This window comes from Archocentrus centrarchus, chromosome 16, assembly GCF_007364275.1.
Source record: "Archocentrus centrarchus isolate MPI-CPG fArcCen1 chromosome 16, fArcCen1, whole genome shotgun sequence".
NCBI lineage: Eukaryota > Metazoa > Chordata > Actinopteri > Cichliformes > Cichlidae > Archocentrus > Archocentrus centrarchus.
The window spans coordinates 31,860,430-31,881,684 of NC_044361.1; the positions used below are offsets into that span (position 1 = coordinate 31,860,430).

The following is a 21,255-nucleotide window of genomic DNA, read 5'->3' on the forward strand; positions in this document are numbered from 1 at the left end:
TGTGGGTGTTTAAAATCAGAAAAAGATTGTACAAATCTGACCTGTACGGGAGGTGTGCCAAGCAAGAGATAAACTGCAGTTTGACAGTGAGCAAAGACCAGGCCTTCTGGAATAATGTGCCCTGGACAGACAAATCAAAGATAAGAGTTGTTTGGTGCAGACCAAAGACAGCTTCTCATGATAAGAACCACATGGCATCTGTGAAGTATGGTCTGGAGTTGCTTTGCTGCCTCGGGGACTGGGCAACGCATGGTCATTGATTCAGTTCTAAATTCTACATCATAATAAAGCACACTTGAATAATGTGTTAGCCCATTTGCCTGAAAAATTAAGCAGAAAGTGGGTATTTTGGGAGGATAATGATCCAAAGCACACTAGCAAGTCCACCAGGGAATGACTCAAAATGAGGAAATGGAGGGATGTGAAAAAGCACAAAAACTGCAGGAAAACTCTTAAAGATCTTGCCTCTAAAGGAATTTTGCATGTAAGGCTGGTAAAATTTTCAGTAAGCTGATGTCAGAGTCTGGATAATTATGCAAAGAAACCTGCCAGAATGTATTTTAGCTAAAGGGGGTAATACTAGCTTCTGGTGCCAAGGGCTGGCTTACTTATTCCACAGCAGAACATCACATGGATCGAAAAAGACATTTTTTTTTTTTCTTGCTGTTATTCAAGTTGAGATTTGCTGAGTATCAAAGAGGATCAAATGTTTGCTTGTCCAAGTATTTCAAGCAAACAAAAATGCTGCACGTGACTGATAATCGCCATCAGGGATTACAATTTTCATTTACATTTCCCCCCCAGAAAGACACCAAACCCTGCTTTCAAACTTTATTGGAAGGGTATTACGCTTCCCACACAGCTTTGAAAATACATGCATGAGGGAAATTTAAAAAAAAAGGACCATTCATTAAAGAAATGGAAGCACTCTTTCATAATGTCTTTCAAAATCTTTTTGTGAATTGTTGAATTAATTTTTTTCTGTCACATTAGGTAGTGGGATTTCAGAATGAAGGCAACACTGTACATTTGGATGCAATGCATAGTTAATGCAGGCTTAAAAAAAATATGAATTCTTATAAAACAGTTCCAGGTAAAGCCCAGTGGGAGGCAGTATAAGGCTCGCCCTTCAATCCACACATCCACTTTTTAATATATTTTTTTATATCTGTCCACAAGCAGTTCACTCTCCACATTGTTTCAGTGCAGTGAAAGGTCATACTGCTCACAGAACAGGAAGGTCCTCCCCCACAGTCCAGCCCTTTCCCCGTTCTCCTTTCTGAGCAGCATAAGTGTGGCTCAGGCATTTTTCAGATGGTGTCATCTGTGTGCTCGTACAGCCTTTCTCCTCTGTTATTGTGCCTGTACCTCCTGAAAAGAAACCAAGTGTTCAATTTAGTGCAGCAACAATGACAAACTGTACACTGGCTCGAGTAAAAATGACAATTGTTTTGTCAGTAGATGCAGCCCGGCCTGTCATGCCTCATGTTCACAGCGTATTGTGTAGGAGGATGCCCGTGTCACATTTTGCTGTTTCATTTTGTACCCTCGCTTTTTTTTTTTTTTTTTCCTGTCGTTTTCTAAAGCATCCGCTACCAGTGTCTTATTTTCTCGCAGCATATGGCTTTATCATCTGAGCATAGCCTGAAATGAGATTTGTGCTTGTGTCTGCCAGTGTCTGTGTGCTTTACTGTACCTCCACAGCAGAAATGCTAGCACTCCTCCCAAACTCAGCAGGAGCATAAGACAGACTACAGCTGCCGTCGTCCTTCTGCTCTCAGTCTCACAAGGTGCTGTCAACCAGGAAAAGACAGCCAATGAGGAGAGGGACAAAAAAACAAAACAAAAAAAACAACAAAAACAGGGGTCACCTGACATCTCTGCTCTTGGAGGGCACAGAGGTCTCCTGCAACCACTTTGTACAGTCACTAAACTGACTGGAACAGCAAAGGATAACAGGAGGCACCCTAAAATACCCAGACTGTCACTGGATCATCATGCCTCTTGGCAGATACAAAGAATTGCATTTGTCTTGCCTGTTTAGCAGCAGTGGTAGCGGCAGTGGCAGTAGTGTTGGTAGTGATTTATTGATCACACTCTGGAAAATCCTTTATCACTGAAACACCACCAGCGATACAATACACAGAACAGAAGAGCAATCAGGATACAGCGCAGATAGACACAAGGTATTATATACAGGGGTCTGATTTCTGAATATCCATGACACGGCACGATAAGCTTTAAATAAGATGTCAACAGGCGTAGCCACCTATACATTGAACTGAATGCTCCAGCCAAATGGGGGTGGGGGTGGGGTGGGGGTGTGGGGATCAAGCATTGATTTTTCTTTTAGCTCGTGTGGAGAAATGTGGATTTAGATCCCACGTAAAAGCAATGCATCCATGTAACAATGCTGAATTACAAGTCAGAGTTTGGCATGAAAAACATTTACTTAAATGTATTTTTTATTTTCATCAAAACTGTGAGTGTGAGTACTTAAATAAACAAGTGATATACTGCAACATTATCCTACTGTAGGGTGTATTACACACCATGCAGCATTTTTAATATCTAAACAAAATGGAGTAAATTCTACTTTATATTTGATCCAGAAATATGCACTGCTTTGTCCTAGCTATGGATGATTTACAAATACTTTAGGATAATTTTACAAACATCGCAATTTGTAAAGTAACGGCAGTTATCACATAAATGTGGAGGATTTTTGAGGAGTAAATCGATGTACCTCAATATTGTGCAAGCAGTTGTAGAAAAGTGAAATAGTGTTACAATGAGAATATTTAAGGGCTCCCTTTTAGCTCTATTACAGTCTCCTACCCCTGATAACTTTAGCTGCTAAATGCTTCATCATGTTTATCACTTAGGCTCTGACTTTGTATCTCTGCCTTTTGCTGTCAGATAGGAAGTGTTCAGTGTTTTTTATGATGACAAAAATACTGCTGCAAATTATGCTAAGAGCAGTGACAGCGAACCACAACAGCGAAGCTAAAAAAAATAATCCATAGACCCGAGAGGTGATAATTATCAGTGCCTTCATCCCTGCAAGGGAGACATTTCATTTTACACTTCCATTATTAACACTGTAAGTGCTGATTGAAAAAGGGTAACGCAGTACCTGCAGCGTAGGTGTCAGAACTGTATCCCAGCTTGTTGCTAACCACGCAGGTGAAGTGGCCACAGATGGGGGAAATGGTTATGATCAATGTTGCTCCATTGTTGGAGACTTTTCCCACAGCCTGGGTGATGGCGGCTTTCTCGTAGAGCCAGCTGAAGCTGGGGTCAGTCCCCCAGGCCTCGGTACAAACAAGCAAGGAGTGAGACACATTGATGCTGACGGTGACGTGGTGAACCGCCTCTGGAAAGACAGATGAACAGAGGTGAAATATGGAAATGTGTGATAAGTATGTAGGTAAAAAAAAACAAAAACGCAGAGCTGGATGGAAAGAAGAGGATATATGAAGTGCTCAGCCGTGGGCATCTATCTGTTATAGAATAAGAATAATGGCACACGGCTGTCCAAGAGGGTCTCAGACAAAGAATCATGAGAGACATTTAATGCTGTCAGGAGAAACTGGCTCAGTTTCAGAGACAATAATGAGATCAGAGAGAGAGGCATAATGTTGGAGAATCGGATGATGGAAAACCCTGGAAGCTGAGAGAGCAGATGTAGAGGAGAGTGGAGCTGATGAATTGATACTGTTAGAGCAGACAAATGAGAGTAAAAGCACAGAAGCTACGATGAGACTGGATCCATCTAGAGGGACAAACACAAAACAGAAAGACCAGGAAAGCGGAGCCTGTAGGCAAATTTAATTCCAAGTGTTACATTATTAAATGAGACATCTACCAACAGAAGAAAACAATGCCTTCTACTGTGAAATTAAAGCACATTCGTTATACTGTTGGTAATTATTGGCGTTAACACTTGAAAGGCCACAACAGAGTCAGCTGGAGAGCATTTGATGTATTCTTTCTTTTAGATAATTACTCAGAGAGATTCATGTAAAGAGGCTGAGTCTTACATGATCTGCTGCTGCAATATTTTCAAATAATTTAAAGCAAACAACATTTATATTCATATTTCCTTATTTGGACTGACTGTTGGTATTCTCCAACAGTCCCATTATACAGTAGGACTTTTTCCTGGGATGTTTTCCTGTAAAGTCACTTCAGCTTTAATGTTCTTACTGTAATCTAGTGCATGTACAGGAAGGCTGCTGTATTGAACCTTTAAACAACTACCAGGTGAAAACATGCGGCATGGATGTAAACACATCACATAACCATCACGAGGCTTCTAAATGAGTGATTTAAACTTAAAAATGTATTCACTTTCATGAGTCTTTGCTCTCGAGAAAAGCAAAAATACTGTATTACCCTGTAATAAATGTACAGTAGGTTGCTGACATCAACATTTACAGTGCTCATCTGCATTCATTACTGTACGTTTTCTGTATTTCAGCGTTTTGTGTTTAAAAAGTGGAGGAATTAGCCATAATTAGGACCGTATCAATGTTTACATGAGATAATCCATGCATTAATTTTTGCAATTAACCTATTGTTTACTCTTAATAACGTTTCGTAGGGCCGACAATGTTGTTTTAGTTACTTAATTTACTAAGTGGATTCAGTAGGAACTGTTGTTTCCTGACTATTTCAAGATGACTGAGGAAAAAGAAAATGTTTTATAATCAAAAAAATCTTTTCCCTAAATGAAAAACTTCAGCATCTATAGAGCATCGTAACACTCAAAAAAATGCCATTTTCCCCAGGTTGTGGCCCTGCACTGTAGCAGCACACGGTGCCTTTAAAATTCTCCATAACTTCTATTACAACAAGCCCTTGTGGAATGGGGACCTACAGTAGATAAATGGACAGTGCACTAAAGTGACTGTGCACATAACTTACTAACAAAAGGGGATTTATCTAAGGTTGTCACAATAAATCCTCTCACGTGCTGCTCGTCATACTGTACCATACTCCCTGACGATGCATTGTCTAGAGGTGTTGGCTCCTTGGTGATCTGTCACAGTCACAGTGTACACGCCGCTGTCCGCTGTGCTGTACCCATTAATCTGGAGTGTCGTCCCCTGCTGCTCAGTGTTCACATGGACATTTGGCCTCGTACCAGCACACTTGAGACTTCTGCCAGGGCATGCGGCCAGTATCACTCTCTCCGAATTAAACCCCGTTTCAGGCTCGTATTCCCAGGTTATCGCAGAGACCTCTTCCAGGGGTCCATATTTGATGTGGGCTTTCAGAACCAGGCTGGATCCAGGGATTACATATACTGGCTCTTCATTGATGATGTGCACTGACATACAGTGGAGCTCACGTGGCACTGAGAACAAAGATTGAAGTATTCTTTATTACATCTTCTTCTGTGTCCCTGCCACTCACATGACTCGTACAGTATATATTTCCGCTCAGCTGGCCAGAACGACCCGCAGTATTTAATCACATTTATACTCCTGGAATGTTTGCATTATATGAACACAATGGAAAGCTAATGAAACAAGCAATAGCATAATATGTCATCTCCACCATTCTCAGTATGTGCTTTGTGAATATACTATGGCTACTTTCTGTCAAATAATGTCAAGTTATGATTTATAATGCGTGACAGCCATGCCTAATGTGATATCCATCAAACCACATCAATATCCTAAAATCTGTGTCAAAGCCTAGTAAGCCTGTATGCATTCACCACAAAGGCTATTAATCATGTGTCTTAACTTGAAAGGCAAAGGATGGAGGAAATGTAAATAATGCAAGTGCAGTCATTAATGCAAGAGGCAGTTTTGCGTAACAGTGCAATGTCTTCAGGTTGTTTTGATCTTTCTTTGTGTGGTGAGAAACTGTTCTGCTATCTCAGCTCCAACAAAGAAAAATGGGTAAAACAACACAGCAATACTTTGTTTTCCTCCTTTTCTTTTTTCCGCCTAATGACAAAATCATTAGTATGGTGGGTACAACAAAAGGGCTTACTCAAGAGAAACAGTGGGGCAACTCTCCAGCACAGGAAATACTGTAGATCCATAACACCTGCTGATGTAGACAGAGAGGAGAGAAAGAGGAATTTGTCCATGACCTCAGCAGCAGCACGCAATTTCCTCTGTACTCAGGCAGCAGGGGTGCCAGTGCAGCAAGAATAATAACACCACCTCCAGAGAAAATGTGAAATTAAAATGAGAGCAAAAACAATTACAGCCAGCATGTCCTTCTATTAAAAAAATGCAATCCAAATGTTTAGGGTATTCTTTTTTTTTTTTTTTTCACCCCCTTAATTTATTTGTGAAGTATCCAAAGAACAACAGTATTGGCATTGCAGACTGCAGTAAAATCAGAAGTTGGAACAAACCCGGGATGTGTCTGCTGCCAAAACTAAAATGAAGGCCCTCAAGCACAGCTGCTACAGCAAAAACACAGAGAGAGGGAACAGAGATAACAGTGCGAGAACACAACCTGCATGCATTAAATATAACCTAGAATTCCCCTTTTTGTTTACCTTGAAGTTATCCACATCAAAACCGTCTGCAGTGGGACTCACCTACCTTTCTAAAGCTGAGACAAACAGCACAGTTGAGTCAGAGGTCGTCTGCTCCACGTTGACTTTCTCAGGGGTTAAAGTGGGGCACAGTTCACGTCTGTGTGAAGATTTATGGCCTAGAACAACGCGATGCCTTTAACGCGCTCGCCATTGTAAGAAATATTCCCGTTTCAAACAGCAGCAAAGCCAAATGTTTCTGCAGGTTCTTCTTTCCTTTCTGGCCCTTTTCTCTTCCCATCAGGGCTATCCATGCGTGTCAAGTAGGCGTTGCTTTCTTTTCAAACAGTCCCCATCCCCACCCCTTCCTGTACAGTCAATACTCTTTTCTGCTTTGTCCTTTAAATAAGTTGAACTTTCTATTGTAAAACCACCCCTTTTATTAGAACCACCACCCCGCTCCTTTCCTGGACCTATGGCCCCAGCATATGTTCTCTGGACAATACAGCTTGTTTGATTTTGGATTTTCACACAGCTGATGTTGAACTGTTTGTAAACAGTGATAAAAAGAAATGGTATTCTTTGGAAGGAAACCGGCGACAATGTCGAAACGCCGTCTTACAAAACAGGTTTTGTACCGCAGGCTTCTTATCCGGCACAAACACTAGTTGCCCTGCAGACACAATGCATTGTTTTGGTTTTGAATTGTAAAGAGTAAGTAATACATGATTTACTCTGTTCTTATTTCTTCCAATAATTGTCCCTTGCTTGAAACTGAGACACCTCTTCAAGCACGTTAAGGGGAATGCCAACAGTTTCATTCCCTGGGAAAGTTTAGCTTTCTGTTAAAATCTGACCCCCAGCTGTTTGCAAAAACTGCAAGGAGAAAAAAAAAATATTAATCCACCAAATAAGATGATTTGATATGATTGAAAGCTCCACAACAGCCTCTGAACCAGCTCTGAGATGAGATTGTTTTGCCACACGCGCCTTTCACACTACTAGAGCACTGAAGCATAATGACATCACTTAGTCAGAGGTTAGCGCCACTGTTTCTCACTTTGGGAAGCACATCCTGGGGCACAGATATAATGAGCGATTTAAAAATGATTATAAAAACATTTGTATTTGCAAAGGATTTACGAATAATCGTGGGAATCACAGCTGTGGCCCCCACTGAGTGCCTTGTCTACAGAAAAGTGCTGTTAGTTGGAATTAACCAGTGGGTGGCACTAATACAACAGCTGAAAAATACCAACACTGTTAACCCTCATATAAGCATTTTTTTTTCTTTCTTCCTCAACAGACATCATCTATACACGTCTGGCTCCATATGCAAATTAATTACTCGCTGGGTTTGGTTCAGTTTGCTCATATGCCACTGCACAAGTGAGCAACTGAATCACAGAGCTGAATGTATAAAGATGCTGGTGCAACCATATAATTTATCTGCTGCTCTATGAGAACATCTTCTTCTTCTTCTTCTTTTGGCTGCTCACTTTAGGGGTCACCGCAGCAGATCATCTGCCTCCAGCTCACTCTATCCCTAGCATGCATCCTCCTCCATCACATCAAACCTCTGCATGTCCACTTTTATTACATCCATGAATGTACTCTGTAGTCTTCCTCCTGTCTGGCAGCTCCATATCAAATATCCTTTGCACAGTATATCCACTGTCCCTCCTCTGCACACTTCCTGTCTCTGAACTGCTCAAGAGAGATCACGGAACCAAAGGAAGATTAAAAACTACCTTGAATGATGAATGTGAAAAGGAAAAGAATCACATTTTATGAGAATATAAAACAATTCTCTGCAAATGAGGTAGTTTCTCTATAACTGCTGTTACCCCTAAGCTAGGCCCCCCCCCCCCCCCCCCCCCCCCCCCCTCTACTGGTTGTTCTTTGTAAATAAATGGCTGCGGGCTCTTTAAGAGAACAGGTGTGTCCGTCACAGGTAACGACAGGGATGTAGGAAGTAGCTGTTTAGTTTTGACGTTGTTTCAGGACAAAATGAATATAAGGACAGGGGTCATAAACATAGGTAAGCCTATTACAATTCTAACCTATATTACTTTAACGAGAGAATGTTTATGATTGCTGTTAATCAGATGTTAACCGAACTGGATGGTGTATAGTCAGCCAGCACAGTAAGAATATGGCAGAATGTCCATATAGAATTTGTTGGTCGAAAATGGCTTTAGGAAATTTAAAAAGAAAAAAAAAATCACCAGACTTAATGGGGAAAGTAAACTTGTATACTAAAGCTTTTAATCTCCCAACAGACTGGCCTGACTGACGACATGAGACAACCTTTGCTCCTTATCAGCCTGTCGCTGGCAGGTAAAACAATTTGCACTGACAGTTTCTTCTCCTCCTGTTCCGAGTGTAAGGTTCAGACAGCCCACAAAAGTCTCTAAAGTCTAAAGAGTTTCCGCAGAGTCTGTACTGAGAACGGAGGGGGAAAAAAAAACAAGCCTGGGAAAAGAAACTCCGGTATTCCAGGCACGTATTAAAACAATTGCATTTCAAGCAGAAAGCTCGTCTTTAACCGCTCTTAAACCTGCGCGGCTGCATTCCCGTCTGTGCACTGACTACTGAGTGACGTGATGCCTTCAGGGCCTCCTCACAGGCTCATACATCTGAGCTTTCAGCTTGTGATTCGAAACAAGGAGGACGGTATTGTGTCTAAAAACAAACAGAACAGAAGGCATACACCTATATGGTTTTGTTTTAATGGGAAGGGCGGTTCTACAGTAAAAGTATGAGCAACGGAATTATCAGTAGCATCGATACTTGGCTATTGTTTAAAAAAATATGGCTTAAATATAGCAAATGCCTGTGTAAGTCCCAAGAAAGGCAGTTTGCTCTTGTTTTAGTAATATTTAATAATAAGAAAACTGCATTTCTTCGCTGTTTTTAGATCTACTGTATTTAAAGCAGAGAGAGAGCGAGGAAGTGAGACTATGCATTTGTGAAATGTTTTTAAAGATTTATGAGTTCAGCAGGAACAAGTGAGCCCAGCAAAGGTTCAGAGGCATACTAACGTGATTTTTTTTTTTTTCTTCGTGAGATTTGTTGATAGCAAAAATCTAAAATAATGCCAGCTGTGTCTCTGGTGCACTTTTTCTGTTTGTGAAAAATATTTTGCTTGAAAATAAAGATCAAGCTTCTGAAAGAGAATTAGCACCAGGAATGTAAATTATATTTTAATTTGTTCATTAACTAAGGGTTGTTCTTCATGCATGAAAGATAATTATTAAAGTAATAATCATTAACATTTTCATACAATTAAATATTAATTTTGCTGCTATCGGCAGCTGCTTCTGCACTGCTGTGAGTCAACCTACGCTGCTCATGAAAGCATTTTCCTTTTTCAGTTCCAGTGCCTCTGGTTTGCTGGATGTGTTTCTGATAAGTCCTTTGGTAAACAAGAAGCTATTTAGTTTACATATCCAGAAATGGTGTTGAGCTGAAACTAAGTTGAAGAGCTGGACTGTCAGAATAGACTGTTACAGCCACTGGACCAACCCACAGATCTAAAATTCAGCATTATTGGGTACAAGTTTATCTGTGCCGTTTAGTCTTATCCTCACTTCACTTTTACTGCAGTTGACGTGACGTCTGGACACTTTACTGCTCTTCATTTAAATGTCTATATGTGCAACTGTTTATCTAAACTATCACTTTAATAATAATATATTAGTCAGTTGTTACTTATTAAAGTCTGGCTCTTAATGGTGTCATAAATACATCTTATTTTACTTGCCCTTGTGCTCCGGCCTTGTAAAAACAATCCAACAGCACATGAAAGCAGCAGCCCTGCACTGCCTCACTCATGGGCATTTCTCACTTCTGACTCATTACCCTTTATTCTGAGTTAAAAAAAAACAAAAAAAACAAAGCCACAAACCTAAAAGCCTAAAACACTTTTGTTGTCTTTAACAAATCAGAGGGAAAGCCTGAACACAAGCCATTTCACTGGTGTCATTTTATTCTCTGCTCTCCTGTGAAAATCGTGTAAAGGCAGTCCAGCGAGACTGATCAGGACCATATTGATTTATTCACTATAATTCATTGGCTGGTGCATTGTTGCATGGAAGTTTTATACGCCAGTTAAAGGGAACTGAAAATTTCCAGCCTCAATCTGCAATACCGACACAAAACAGAAGGAGGAATGGTTGCTAAATACAGAAGCACGCATTCTCTTCTTTATTTGCATGCAGATTTCAAATGGACAAACACGCAAACAGCAAAAATACTTAAAATCAGTTTGTCTTTAGAACATAGTTGTCTAAAAAAAAAAATGCTTGTGCACCACTGATCTTGTGAAGAGACACAACAAATACAATTATGACATGGCTTACGCTAAGTCAGGCTAACAAAAAACACAAAATAGATGTTTAGTTTGGGATCACTTACAATCCAAAAAACATGGTGTGAAATCGATGAGGAAGGAAAGAGTGTGTACCTTACTAATGGGTTTTTACCCCCTGAGCCCAGCGTGTGTATCTATAGATTTTCTCCTCTGCAGTGGTGAAAGATGTACTCTGATCCTTTGGGTAAAAGTACTATTTTAAGAATACGCTATTACAAGTATTCCAAAATCCCCACGTGAGTGAAAGTACAGAATCCCCTTTGCACCTTTAGAAGTGCCTCAGTTCTTCATGACGTGCTGAAATCAGTCCTCAGACATTTTGGTCCATATTGATGTGATAGCATCACACAGTTCCTGTAGATTTGTTGGTTGCACACCTATCTGCACACCTATCTGGTGGACATCTGGTGACGGAGGTGGCCATCTGAGTACAGTGACCTCACAGTTATGTTCTAGAAATCAGTTTGAGAGGATTTGAGCTGACATGGTGTGCTGTCCTGCTGGAAGAAGATGGGCACACCGTAGTCATAAAGGGGTGGACATGGTCAACAACAATACCCGGGTGAGCTGTGGCTCAGTTGGTACTAAGGGACCCCGACATCGTTACACCACCACCCCGAACCTCAACACAAAGAAGGATGGATTCATTCTTTAATGTTGTTTACGCCAAGTTCTGACCCCATAATCTGAATGCTGCAGAAGAAATTGAGGCTCATCAAACCAGCAGCCCTTCTGCTTCAAGGTTTGAGGTGTGCTGCATTTCGAGATGCTCTTCTGTGTACATTGGTTACAGCAAGGGTTTATGTGAGCCACTGTTGCCTTCCTATCAGCTCCAAGCAGCCTGGCCATTCTCCTCTGACATCAGGCATCAACTGCAATTTTTTTTTTTTTGCCCAGAGAACTGCTGCTCACTGGATATTTTCTCTTTCTCGGATCATTCTCTGTAAACCGGCTGTGTGGGAATATCCCAGTAGATCAGCAGCTTCTGAAATACTCAGACCAGCCTGCCTGGCACCACCACCAATGTCAGATTCAAAATCACCTTTTTCCTCCATTCTGATGCTCACTTTGAACTTCGGCAGATCGTTTTGAGCATGTCTACGTGCCTAAATGCATCAAGTTGCTCTTTTGTGATTGGCTGATTAGATATTTCCATTAACGAGCAGTTGAACAGGTGTACCTAGTAAAGTGTGAGTGTATTTGCCCATAGACTGTCAATGGCACAGTCAACTTTAAAGGAACCATCTCTTTTCCTTATTTACTACTGTAACCAACACTAGATGATTTTTTTCCTGTAAACACACCAGAAACAAAATCCAGCTCGGACATAAATTTGACCAATTTTTCACTGTGAAAAATGACCTGAACACGACCTGCCGCCTTGTGGGAGTATCTAAGTAATGTAGGCTGTTGCAGTAGATGGCCTTGCTTTCGCGTGGCTCCTTTGAGGGTGAATTTTCTTCTGAATAGTTAAACTGGTGCTCCATTTTTTAGCTAGGTGGCTGTTTGAACTCGCTCCGTCTCAGCTGATCAGCACTGTCTCGGGTTCTGGCTGAGCCCACAGCTTCACAAATGACACCTCACCATTAAAGTGTGAGGAGCATTTAGCTGTTGAAGTTGGTTTTAAGTAGTTCTGTAATAAAGAAGAAATAAAAGGGTCATAAACTAATTGTATTACTTAGACTTTTCTAATCTTTGCATGTTGTGCATTAAAGAGTCATTCGGATCAAACTGTTTGGGAAGATTCATGTTTGGTGTCTGCAGAGTTGCTCTCTGAAAGACTGAAAATGTAAAAAAGTTTTAATTTAACATGTTTTTTTGTGTTGGAGGTCACAAAACAAAAAGTTTAAGAAGCACTGATTTAATTTAAAAAATAAATAACTGGGTTTATACTTATCGTTGCTCAGATTGCCCTTAAATTTGGTGCAAACAGTCATGTGTCCTCCAGGAAAATTTGATAGTATAATGATGAGCTCTTATCTTTTAATGGTTCATTTCATTATCTAATGCATTTATTTTGGAGAAAACTGAATCTTATCAGCTTCTGCTATACATTGTTTGGCTTGGCAAATATAGCTAAACTAAAATGATGACCATTTTAAGCACTGTCTCTCTCTTTTTTTTAAGTTCTCCTCCTTGCCAGTGTACTGGGTCAGGACAAGGTGCCGGTCCAGTTCCAGACAAATCCAGTGCTGGTTCAAACTGGTACTGGAATAGTGATCACATTGCTGAACCCACCTAGTGTCCTGTCCATCACATGGAAGTATAACGGAACCGCTTTGGGTCTGTGGGCTGGAGGAACCCAAACGGTTGACCCACCAGCACAGTTCACAGGCAGGGTCACCATCACTTTTACCCAGCTCCAAATTGGAAGTGCCCAGCTCCGAGATGCGGGGATCTACCTGGCGGATGTGCTCCCCTCTCCTAGCACAGGTCTGGCTGAGAACTCCGGATCAGTGCAGCTGAGGGTGTTTGGTAAGAGATAAAGAACTGTCCCTGTGAGTTCATGTTAGAGGGACGACGATGAGGAGGAGGAGGAGGGTTGGGAAGGGAAGGTGGAGGGCTGGTAGAATGCATGGGGGAGAGAGATTTTGAGAGAAACGATAATGTTAGGGAGGAATACAAGTGAGTAAAGAAAGAAGAGGGAGGATTCAGGAAGTAAGAGAATTAGTCTGGGAGGTATAATGAAATTAGTGACCCATAGTAGGCGAGGTAAAATTAATGAAAAAAGAGGAGGGGATGAAGCCAGTGGCTCAGGGCTTTATGCTAATTAAAACTTATTTAATATGCAGCATTCATGCTCTTAGATGTTTGATATTATAGTGGTCTAAATGTAGCACTGCATTTGCATACAGTACATACTGTATTTGCATTCATTTATATTCAGTACTGTAATGGAGCCTGAATAGCTGAGTGTCTCTCTTTATTTTCAGTCAGCAGCCCACGCTGCAGGGATGATGTACAGATTTTCTCAACCTTCTTACCACCAGCGCTAATAGGGTGCCAGAGAGACCAAATTGTTAGAGGCACTAGTCTATTATTGCTGAAAGGTCACATTCTCTAAGCTCACCACAGCAAGTTCATGTCATGGAACAGCCGAGTCCTTGAGCACGACTCTCAGCCTCCTACTTACTCGTTCATGGCTTCCTCTTGAAATGAAAGGCAGCTAAAATCCTAAAATATAAGTCCTACTGCTGATTCACAGGCAAGCAGGTGATCGCCAAAAAGGGAAGTGATTAGCGCTATTTAGCAGTTGCTTGAATGTTTTTGTTTGTTTGCTGTAGCGGCTGCGGTTCTCTCTTAGTCACCACTTCCTCCTCCTCCATCCATACGCCCCCTCTTCTCCCTTTCCAATTATTTAACTTAGGCTGCTCGCCAAGAGGCATTTCAGCTACCACTCACACCGTCTGCCCCCTTATTCACCATCTGTGCTTCTTTCTGAACGCTGTCCCTTTCCAGCTCTCACTTCCTTTGATTACAACAAATTATCCTCAACAGATACATAAAGCTGCCCTCTATTGTTCTGTCAGTCCAACTTTTGAAGTGTGTGCTCTCGCGCGCTCTCTCTCTCTCATACACTCAGACCCTATACTTACAACGGTCCTCACAGCATTTCTACTTTTGCAGTTCTTTGGTAAAATGTATTTATTCTCCCCATAGATGCAGTAGCCGGAGTGAGCCTCTTTGTTCCTTCAATAGCGTTGGAGGGGAGAAATGTGTCTTTGAGATGTACATGGACTGCTGGGACGGAGATTACAGTCCAGTGGGGGAAAGGAGGCTCAACAATCACCGCTGACTCCAGGATCACCATCTCCGGTGGCTCTCTGGTCATTAACCCAGCCAGGCGGAGCGATGCGGGGCAGTACTCGTGTACAGCCAGCAACCCTGTTAGTGCCCAAACTGTCACACAGAGCCTCACTATCTACTGTGAGTTTGCACTGATTAAGACAAGAGGAAGCTAATCTGCTGTAGCCACTGCAAATAGCAGTAGCTTATCTGCTTACCCACGTTGCACCGCATACAGTGTGCTGAACTGCACTCAGGACATTGTCCAAAAGCTTGTTGTGCTGCTTCTGGCTTTGTCTCGATAACATCTTTAATTCAAATATGATAGCCTAACAGTAATATTATGACTACTACCCTTTGTATGATTGTCCTCACAGATCTAACGTTTTTTTTTTTTTTGCCCAAAGTAATTCACAATCTCCATTTTCCTTGGCCACAGAAGTATTCATCAGCAGGGGCTGTTGTAATGCGGCCGTCTGATAACAGCTTATAAAACTAAAAGTGCAGCTAATGATTATTTTCACTGACAACCTATCACTTGATTTATTTTTTTCTCCAATAATTTGTCTATGAATTAATCAGAAATCTTGAAAAATTGCACCCACACTTTCCCACTTTGGTGAACTGGGCAGTAATTGACAACAGGAGTAAATCATAAATCTGTCAATCCTGCATTTGAGACGCTATAACAAGCAAATAATTAGCGTGGTTTTCTTTCTAAATTAGGAATATATACATTTATATTAATGCATGTAAAAAAATGTTTTGAATTAAGCTGTGTTCACATCAGGGCAGTTACGTTTAAGGTAGCAATTAGTGTTTATCCACTGCATTGCTGATGGTTTGATCCTTTGACATTTAACATGGCAAAGTGTCCTTGTGAAGGCACAGCAGTTTATAAACAACATGCACAATGTTTAATTGATTCATAGTTAATCCTACTAGCTTATAATTATGCTTTATGAGAAAAATACAGAAGAGGCCACTTGAATGAGTAAATTATAGTATGAATAATGTCAGCCATGCAGTACATATAAAAGTAACCTTCCACATGGTAAAACTCCATTAGCTGAATAACTTACAGACAAGATTAAAGACAGTTATCTTGATGACTTAAAAATAAAATAGACACAATGATAACCCCTTTAGCTGAACATCCAATCTGTGCCTCAGCTTTTTGAAATATAAAATTGCACTCATTGTGCTTGTGAAGTAAATCTTTCTGATGCTGATAACGTTGCCCTCTAATCATCAACAAACCAGATGGCCCTGACACCCCCGTGCTGACCAAGGACACCCCAAAGAGCTGTGTCGGGGGAGGGGACGTGTTGGTGGGACAGACAGCGCTTCTCACCTGTACAGCTGGCTCGCTGCCTCCTGCCCTCTTCTCATGGCAATTCAACGGAATACCTATCACATCCAACCCGCCGAACAGCGGGGTGCTCAGCCTTCAGACTTTTTCAACCAATAATAGCGGCCTGTATGTCTGCACGGCCAGAAACAGCATCACTGGAAACACGTCGGCGCAGAGCACAAGCTTGGCCGTCGTAGGTGAGTTATGGTGAACGCTGACCTCTCTCTGACTGATAATGATGACAGTTGGTTTTGGACTCCGTCCTCATATCCGTCTTCACGACAGGAGAGGGACAGAAAGTTTCCTGAGAGATTGATCTGCTGAGAATGCGGTCAAAGTCATTGAGTGAACCGATCCGACTCATCCCTTCACTTTCTCTTGTTTCCTCGCCCCTCTCTTTCTTTGCAATTACTTTATCATCCCCTTTTTTTAGAATCTTCACCTCCTCCTGTCTCATTTTTTTTCTTTTCCTCCTCTTGTTTGTCTGAGCCTCCAGACTCATTATCTTTATTAATTCTCCCCCCTATGACACCATTCCTTCTATTTCAGACATATGCTTGAGCGGAGGGGAAGTGGCGGGGATTGTGATTGGTTCTATCCTGGGCTTCTTAATCATCGTGTTCCTCATCGTGATCATTTTCTTTCTCATGCGAAGGAGGAGGGGTAAGTCCACGTGTGTGATCACAAATCTTGTATTTATCTGCTTTTTTAGTTCATTGTATATTTAGTGAAAAAAAAACAGTTTTTTTTTTTCACAGTCTTTATGAACATTGTTATTCTATTATTATTATAGCACCAAGACAAAGGGAAACTGTGGTGGTTCAAAAGACCAACCCAAATCAAAGGCCTGTGGTAAGCCACTCTAAATTTTACATACATGTCTGAATCACTAATGATTCTTTGCTGTCCTCATTTCATCTTCCTTTTACTGTCTCTTTCCATTAAGCCCCCGGATCCACAGCCTAATGGTGTTAGGGATTTGGATCAAGGTCCCAACCCTCCCCTCTATCAACACAACCCTGTCCACGTATACAGAGCCCCACGCCAAAGCCGTGACAACCTGCAGACACCGCAGCTGAATGGCCTTCATAACTCTGACATGCGGCAACACAATGGCCGTACGCATACAAATGGACTCCTGCACAATACTATTCAGAACACCAATTCAGACCCACATAATGGCATTGACAACCCGGCTTTCGTGGACACCAATGCTCAAAATGCAAACACGCTCCCAATCACACAGCAGCAAAATCCCAGCATTCTCATACAGACCGGCACTGGCCAGAGTGGCGGTCAGCCGCAGGCGTTTCACGTCAGCCTGAACACGCTGCCGCTAACTACCCAGCCAAACAACAATGCACAGTTGCCTGCCATTCATGTCAATCTTAACTCATATCCAACCAGTGGACAACAGACACAGCAAGACAGCTCTTTTCCCCTTAGCAATGCAGCCAATAATAATGCTTCACAAATCCAACACAGCCCGATGCATACAGGGCAGTCTCATTCCAGAATGCAAAGTGGCGTGTCCTATCCTAGTGACCCCCAACTGAATGGCCAGGTGAACGCATATCGACAAGATCAGTCTGGGCTTATCCCCACTGGACATACACATTATAACAGCAATAACACTTTACAGCGGAATGCCAATACACAGACATACCAGCAGGAACTCGAACCTCACAGGAGGTCTGATAGGAACTCAGGAAGACAAGAGGCCACTCCCAGCTCCTCCCGTCGACAGTTGTCTTGGGATCTCCTCAGGGGGACGCCAGCATATCCCAGTGGCACACAAGAGAGGGGACAAACATCATCTGAGTACACCACTGAGACTACAGACTATACCAGCCATCCTCCCATACGAGAGGGGAGGACGGCAAACAGATCTCAGACCCGCACTCAGAGACAAACTGCTTCTCACAGCAGAACTCCACCCAGACAAGATGCATCATTAGCTGACAGACGCACGCGGCACCACTCAGCTGATTTTCAGCAGGTATTCTCTAGCATTTTAACACAGCACGAGCCCTTACACCGCACACAGAGAAGCCCCCACACACAAAGGGAAAGTGCTCAGCGAGACATCAGAGGTTCACCTCATAGCCAGACTGCCCCCAGGCAGGAAGCCACTCACAGGAATAACCCCCAGGCACTTCCTCTCACTCCCTCTGTAGGCCACTCTGCTGTGTCACAAGGCTCCACCATACAACAGGGACTGACTGCACCGCAGGCTGCAGACGCTAGAGCTTTGGCTGATCCTAATCATCTTCAACAGGCACACATGGTTCAGCAAAAGAGAACAGCACCAATTCAAAGAGCACCAGAAGGCGTGGGCACACAGAGAGAGCCTGTCACACATGGTGCTGGTCAACCTCCTCGTGGGGGCGCTGCTCCAGCCCCGCACCCATCTGCCCAGCCCAAACCTAGTAATCTAACCCAGGCTGCACTTAAAGTCCACGCTGCAAGAGCTCAAACATTTCAAAATCGGAGAGAGCAGACCAAGGCTGCCCTGCTTCACCCTGGAACACAGCCTCAAGCTCCAGCTGCTGGGGCTGAGCGCCCACCAACTCCTCCTCCTGTTATCCCCCTCACACAGTTTCAAACGCTCCCTAAAAAACGCACCCACCATAAATCCCCCACGAGAGGCCCTCAGCCCCCCAGACCTCCTGTTAACATGCCAGTGGCCCAGCGGCCCAATGTGCATCACACCACGATGCCTACCAACCGTCATCAGCATCCTCAAACTGGCCACATGCATGTCAGTGCACACAGGCATGGCCACACCCATGTTCATGGCCGTGGGGAGCCTGCCCACTTAGCCCATCAATGGCAGGTGAGTGTGGGACACAGCATGATATTTTGAAACTGCAGCCAACAGATGCCATATGTTTGATATTACAGATTTGCAGCACATGGTTCTGTCTCTGCCATGCACTTAAGGCTGTGTTGTCCTCCTTCCTGTATACTTGCATTTGTGCGAGGCCTCTTCCTTCGAACACTGCCTACTCAACAGTTGCTGCTTCTGTCTTTTTTTGAGAGATGCTTGACAGCACCGTGAAAAGTGTTGCATTTTTTGGATGACAGTCTTTCTCAGTGTCATAAAATTGTATTTAGTCTTGAGTGTTTGTGACACTGTGGCAGTTTTTAAAAGTAGCATTGTATGTCAGATGTACTGCTTTTTTTTTTTTTGTGTGTGTGTCTGTGTGTGTATGTGACATGTTGGCAATGAAGGGCTTGTTGTGTGTTTCCAGCAACAGGCTCACAGAGGGAGACCAAGATGATGACAGATGTCAGCAAACTACACTCTACAACTGTCCTGCGAACAAACAGCCAACAGACGTGATCCAATATACCACCAAGCAAGACTGACTGCACAGGGTTTAGCACTCTAAAAAGCTGTCATACCCTGTCATAACTGACTCCTAAAGTCAGTTATTTTTTTATATATATATATAAAAAGAAGACAAACGTGTCTCCTGGGCTGATAAAATGTAAGTTTCCTGAAAAGTAATTGTAAATTATCTCAAAGGAGGTTTGAGCTCCCATTTTTAAGGAAAACAAACAAACACAAACTAAAAAAAACTCCATAATCAGTCAACACAAATATTGTGTCCCAGACGGACATATTTTGTACTGCTTTGTACTTCTGCAGCACTGGTCATGTATCAAAATTTGCCCAGGGCCTGTTTTAAAAAAAAAGCACTGTGATCCATGGCTCCTGAACAAGTGCATGTCCTCTCATCCATTCATCAACAGGACTAAACAACACTGCCTTTAATAAAAGGCACTCGAAGTAGTTGCATGAGTACCCGCGACTACCTGAGCTGATAATGACAAACAATAAATGAGAAAAGACCCTGCACAAGATGGACTCAGCCCCAGGGAGCAGTTATAAAAGATGAAATTAGCAGCAGGGGTGGTCTTGATTTACTCTGAGCTATTTATTTTGTGCCTTCTGTTTACAGATGCCTCTTATGACACTTCTCAATTAAAGGGATTCGCTCCAGTGGTGCTGGGAAATAATGCTCCGCTTACTATGAGGGGGGAATCCCCCCCCAAATGGATGGGCGCTTATTAATTAAATGCTTTTATGTGACTTAAATGACTTGGAAAATAATCATACCCATGCATGAATGGGGTCAGAACAAAAAGAAAAAAACCTGAGCTACTGCACTTTCTGCTGAAAAAGCAGTCTGACAATTTACGGGTTCATAGACAGCTCATTAGAAATGAGGGGATGTTATTATCTTAACTGAGAATGTATTTATTTATTTTACAATATGTATATATTTTTAAACTCAGGTGTATAATTGCATATCGATGGTTTAAGTTGCACTAATCAATATCAGCATGAAGCTAATGATGTTCTCCGTTTCTCCTGCCAAAAACAAACAAAAAAAAACAACAACTTGGGCACTGTGTTGCATCAAATGTGTAAAAAGTTTAGAATCAGTTGTGTCACATAAATTTTGTGCTGGCGAAATGTTCAAAGAGTTTAAAATTTTACATCCTGGTCCCCCAGCAACACCTGCCGGTGTCCATCTGTTCTGAGACTTTTGGACAACAGAGCATGTGTTTGTGACCTTTTTTTAAAAAAAAATATTAGCAGACCAATCAAAGCCTCAAGTTAAGAAATTGAAAATGTATTCTTCTTCACGTGGAGCTTTTTGACATTAAGAAAACAAAACACAGAATATCCCCATTATTTTTTAAATATTAAAATGAATAAGCTCAGTGTTAGAAAACCTACCTGAAGAGCTGCCCGGCACATATGGAAGCTCCAACCAGACATCTGGAGCATCAGGTTTCCTTTACCGCCTTGAAAGTTCTTTGGTTCTTGTTTTGGAATATTAATGCTTGCAAATAGTTCACACAGATGTTCCATGGAAGATGATAAAAATACAGTATTTATTTTGAGTGGAATTTGTATTTCTTTTGGGATTAATGAATTGATTTTTCACCTTATTTTGTCAATAAAAAAATAAAGATCTTTTGCTACTATGCGTGTCATCTTACAGCCATCACAGTAGAAGACACCTTTCAAGGACTATTCACAGCCGAATGCACTCTCAATAACACATCCTTCCAAACACGAGGACTTTTGATTTTCAGCGCGACCCTGGAAAGGATGAGCAGAAGAGACTGGATGGAAATACCTCCAGAATGCATGCATGTTGACAGTGAGTCAATCCATATAAGCACCTATTTATTCTGGTATCCCTCTGTATC

The 21,255-nt window shown here is 42.0% G+C and overlaps 2 protein-coding genes across 4 annotated transcripts; one reads left to right on the top strand and one right to left on the bottom strand.

Annotated features, from left to right (window-relative positions):
- Positions 1-864: 864 nt before the first annotated feature.
- Positions 865-6,819, bottom strand: LOC115794804 (uncharacterized). 2 transcript variants are annotated; one of them, XM_030750459.1, is made up of 6 exons: positions 6,576-6,819; positions 6,010-6,066; positions 4,997-5,362; positions 3,137-3,376; positions 1,697-1,793; positions 865-1,371 (listed from the first exon to the last, which is right to left on the bottom strand). In XM_030750459.1, the coding sequence occupies exons 2-6, from the start codon at positions 6,059-6,061 to the stop codon at positions 1,311-1,313; spliced, it is 816 nt and encodes a 271-aa protein (XP_030606319.1). In that variant the 5' UTR covers positions 6,062-6,066; positions 6,576-6,819; the 3' UTR covers positions 865-1,310. The 2 variants fall into 2 exon arrangements, with proteins under 2 accessions (XP_030606319.1, XP_030606317.1); XM_030750457.1 differs by having other exon boundaries at positions 6,010-6,069.
- Positions 6,820-8,452: 1,633 nt separating this feature from the next.
- LOC115794777 (serine/arginine repetitive matrix protein 1) lies at positions 8,453-20,960 on the top strand. Of its 2 annotated transcripts, XR_004021200.1 has the most exons (10): positions 8,453-8,549; positions 8,791-8,848; positions 13,011-13,358; positions 14,544-14,810; positions 15,933-16,220; positions 16,573-16,686; positions 16,817-16,875; positions 16,970-18,859; positions 19,278-19,517; positions 19,992-20,960. XR_004021200.1 is itself a non-coding variant. In XM_030750425.1 (9 exons), the coding sequence occupies exons 2-9, from the start codon at positions 8,809-8,811 to the stop codon at positions 19,305-19,307; spliced, it is 3,036 nt and encodes a 1,011-aa protein (XP_030606285.1). In that variant the 5' UTR covers positions 8,453-8,549; positions 8,791-8,808; the 3' UTR covers positions 19,308-20,960. The 2 variants fall into 2 exon arrangements, 1 of the variants encoding a protein (XP_030606285.1); XM_030750425.1 differs by having other exon boundaries at positions 19,278-20,960.
- Positions 20,961-21,255: the final 295 nt, after the last annotated feature.

Coding starts and splice junctions, on each gene's coding strand:
- LOC115794804 (XM_030750459.1), bottom strand. CDS start 6,061: ATGGATCTACAGTATTTCCTGTGCTGGAGAGTTGCCCCACTGTTTCTC. Junction 1,794..3,136: donor TTCTGACACCTACGCTGCAG/GTACTGCGTTAC, acceptor CCTGGTTGACAG/CACCTTGTGAGACTGAGAGC. Junction 1,372..1,696: donor CTAGCATTTCTGCTGTGGAG/GTACAGTAAAGC, acceptor GTTTCTTTTCAG/GAGGTACAGGCACAATAACA.
- LOC115794777 (XM_030750425.1), top strand. CDS start 8,809: ATGAGACAACCTTTGCTCCTTATCAGCCTGTCGCTGGCAG. Junction 16,687..16,816: donor TCTCATGCGAAGGAGGAGGG/GTAAGTCCACGT, acceptor TTATTATTATAG/CACCAAGACAAAGGGAAACT. Junction 16,876..16,969: donor ACCCAAATCAAAGGCCTGTG/GTAAGCCACTCT, acceptor CTTTCCATTAAG/CCCCCGGATCCACAGCCTAA.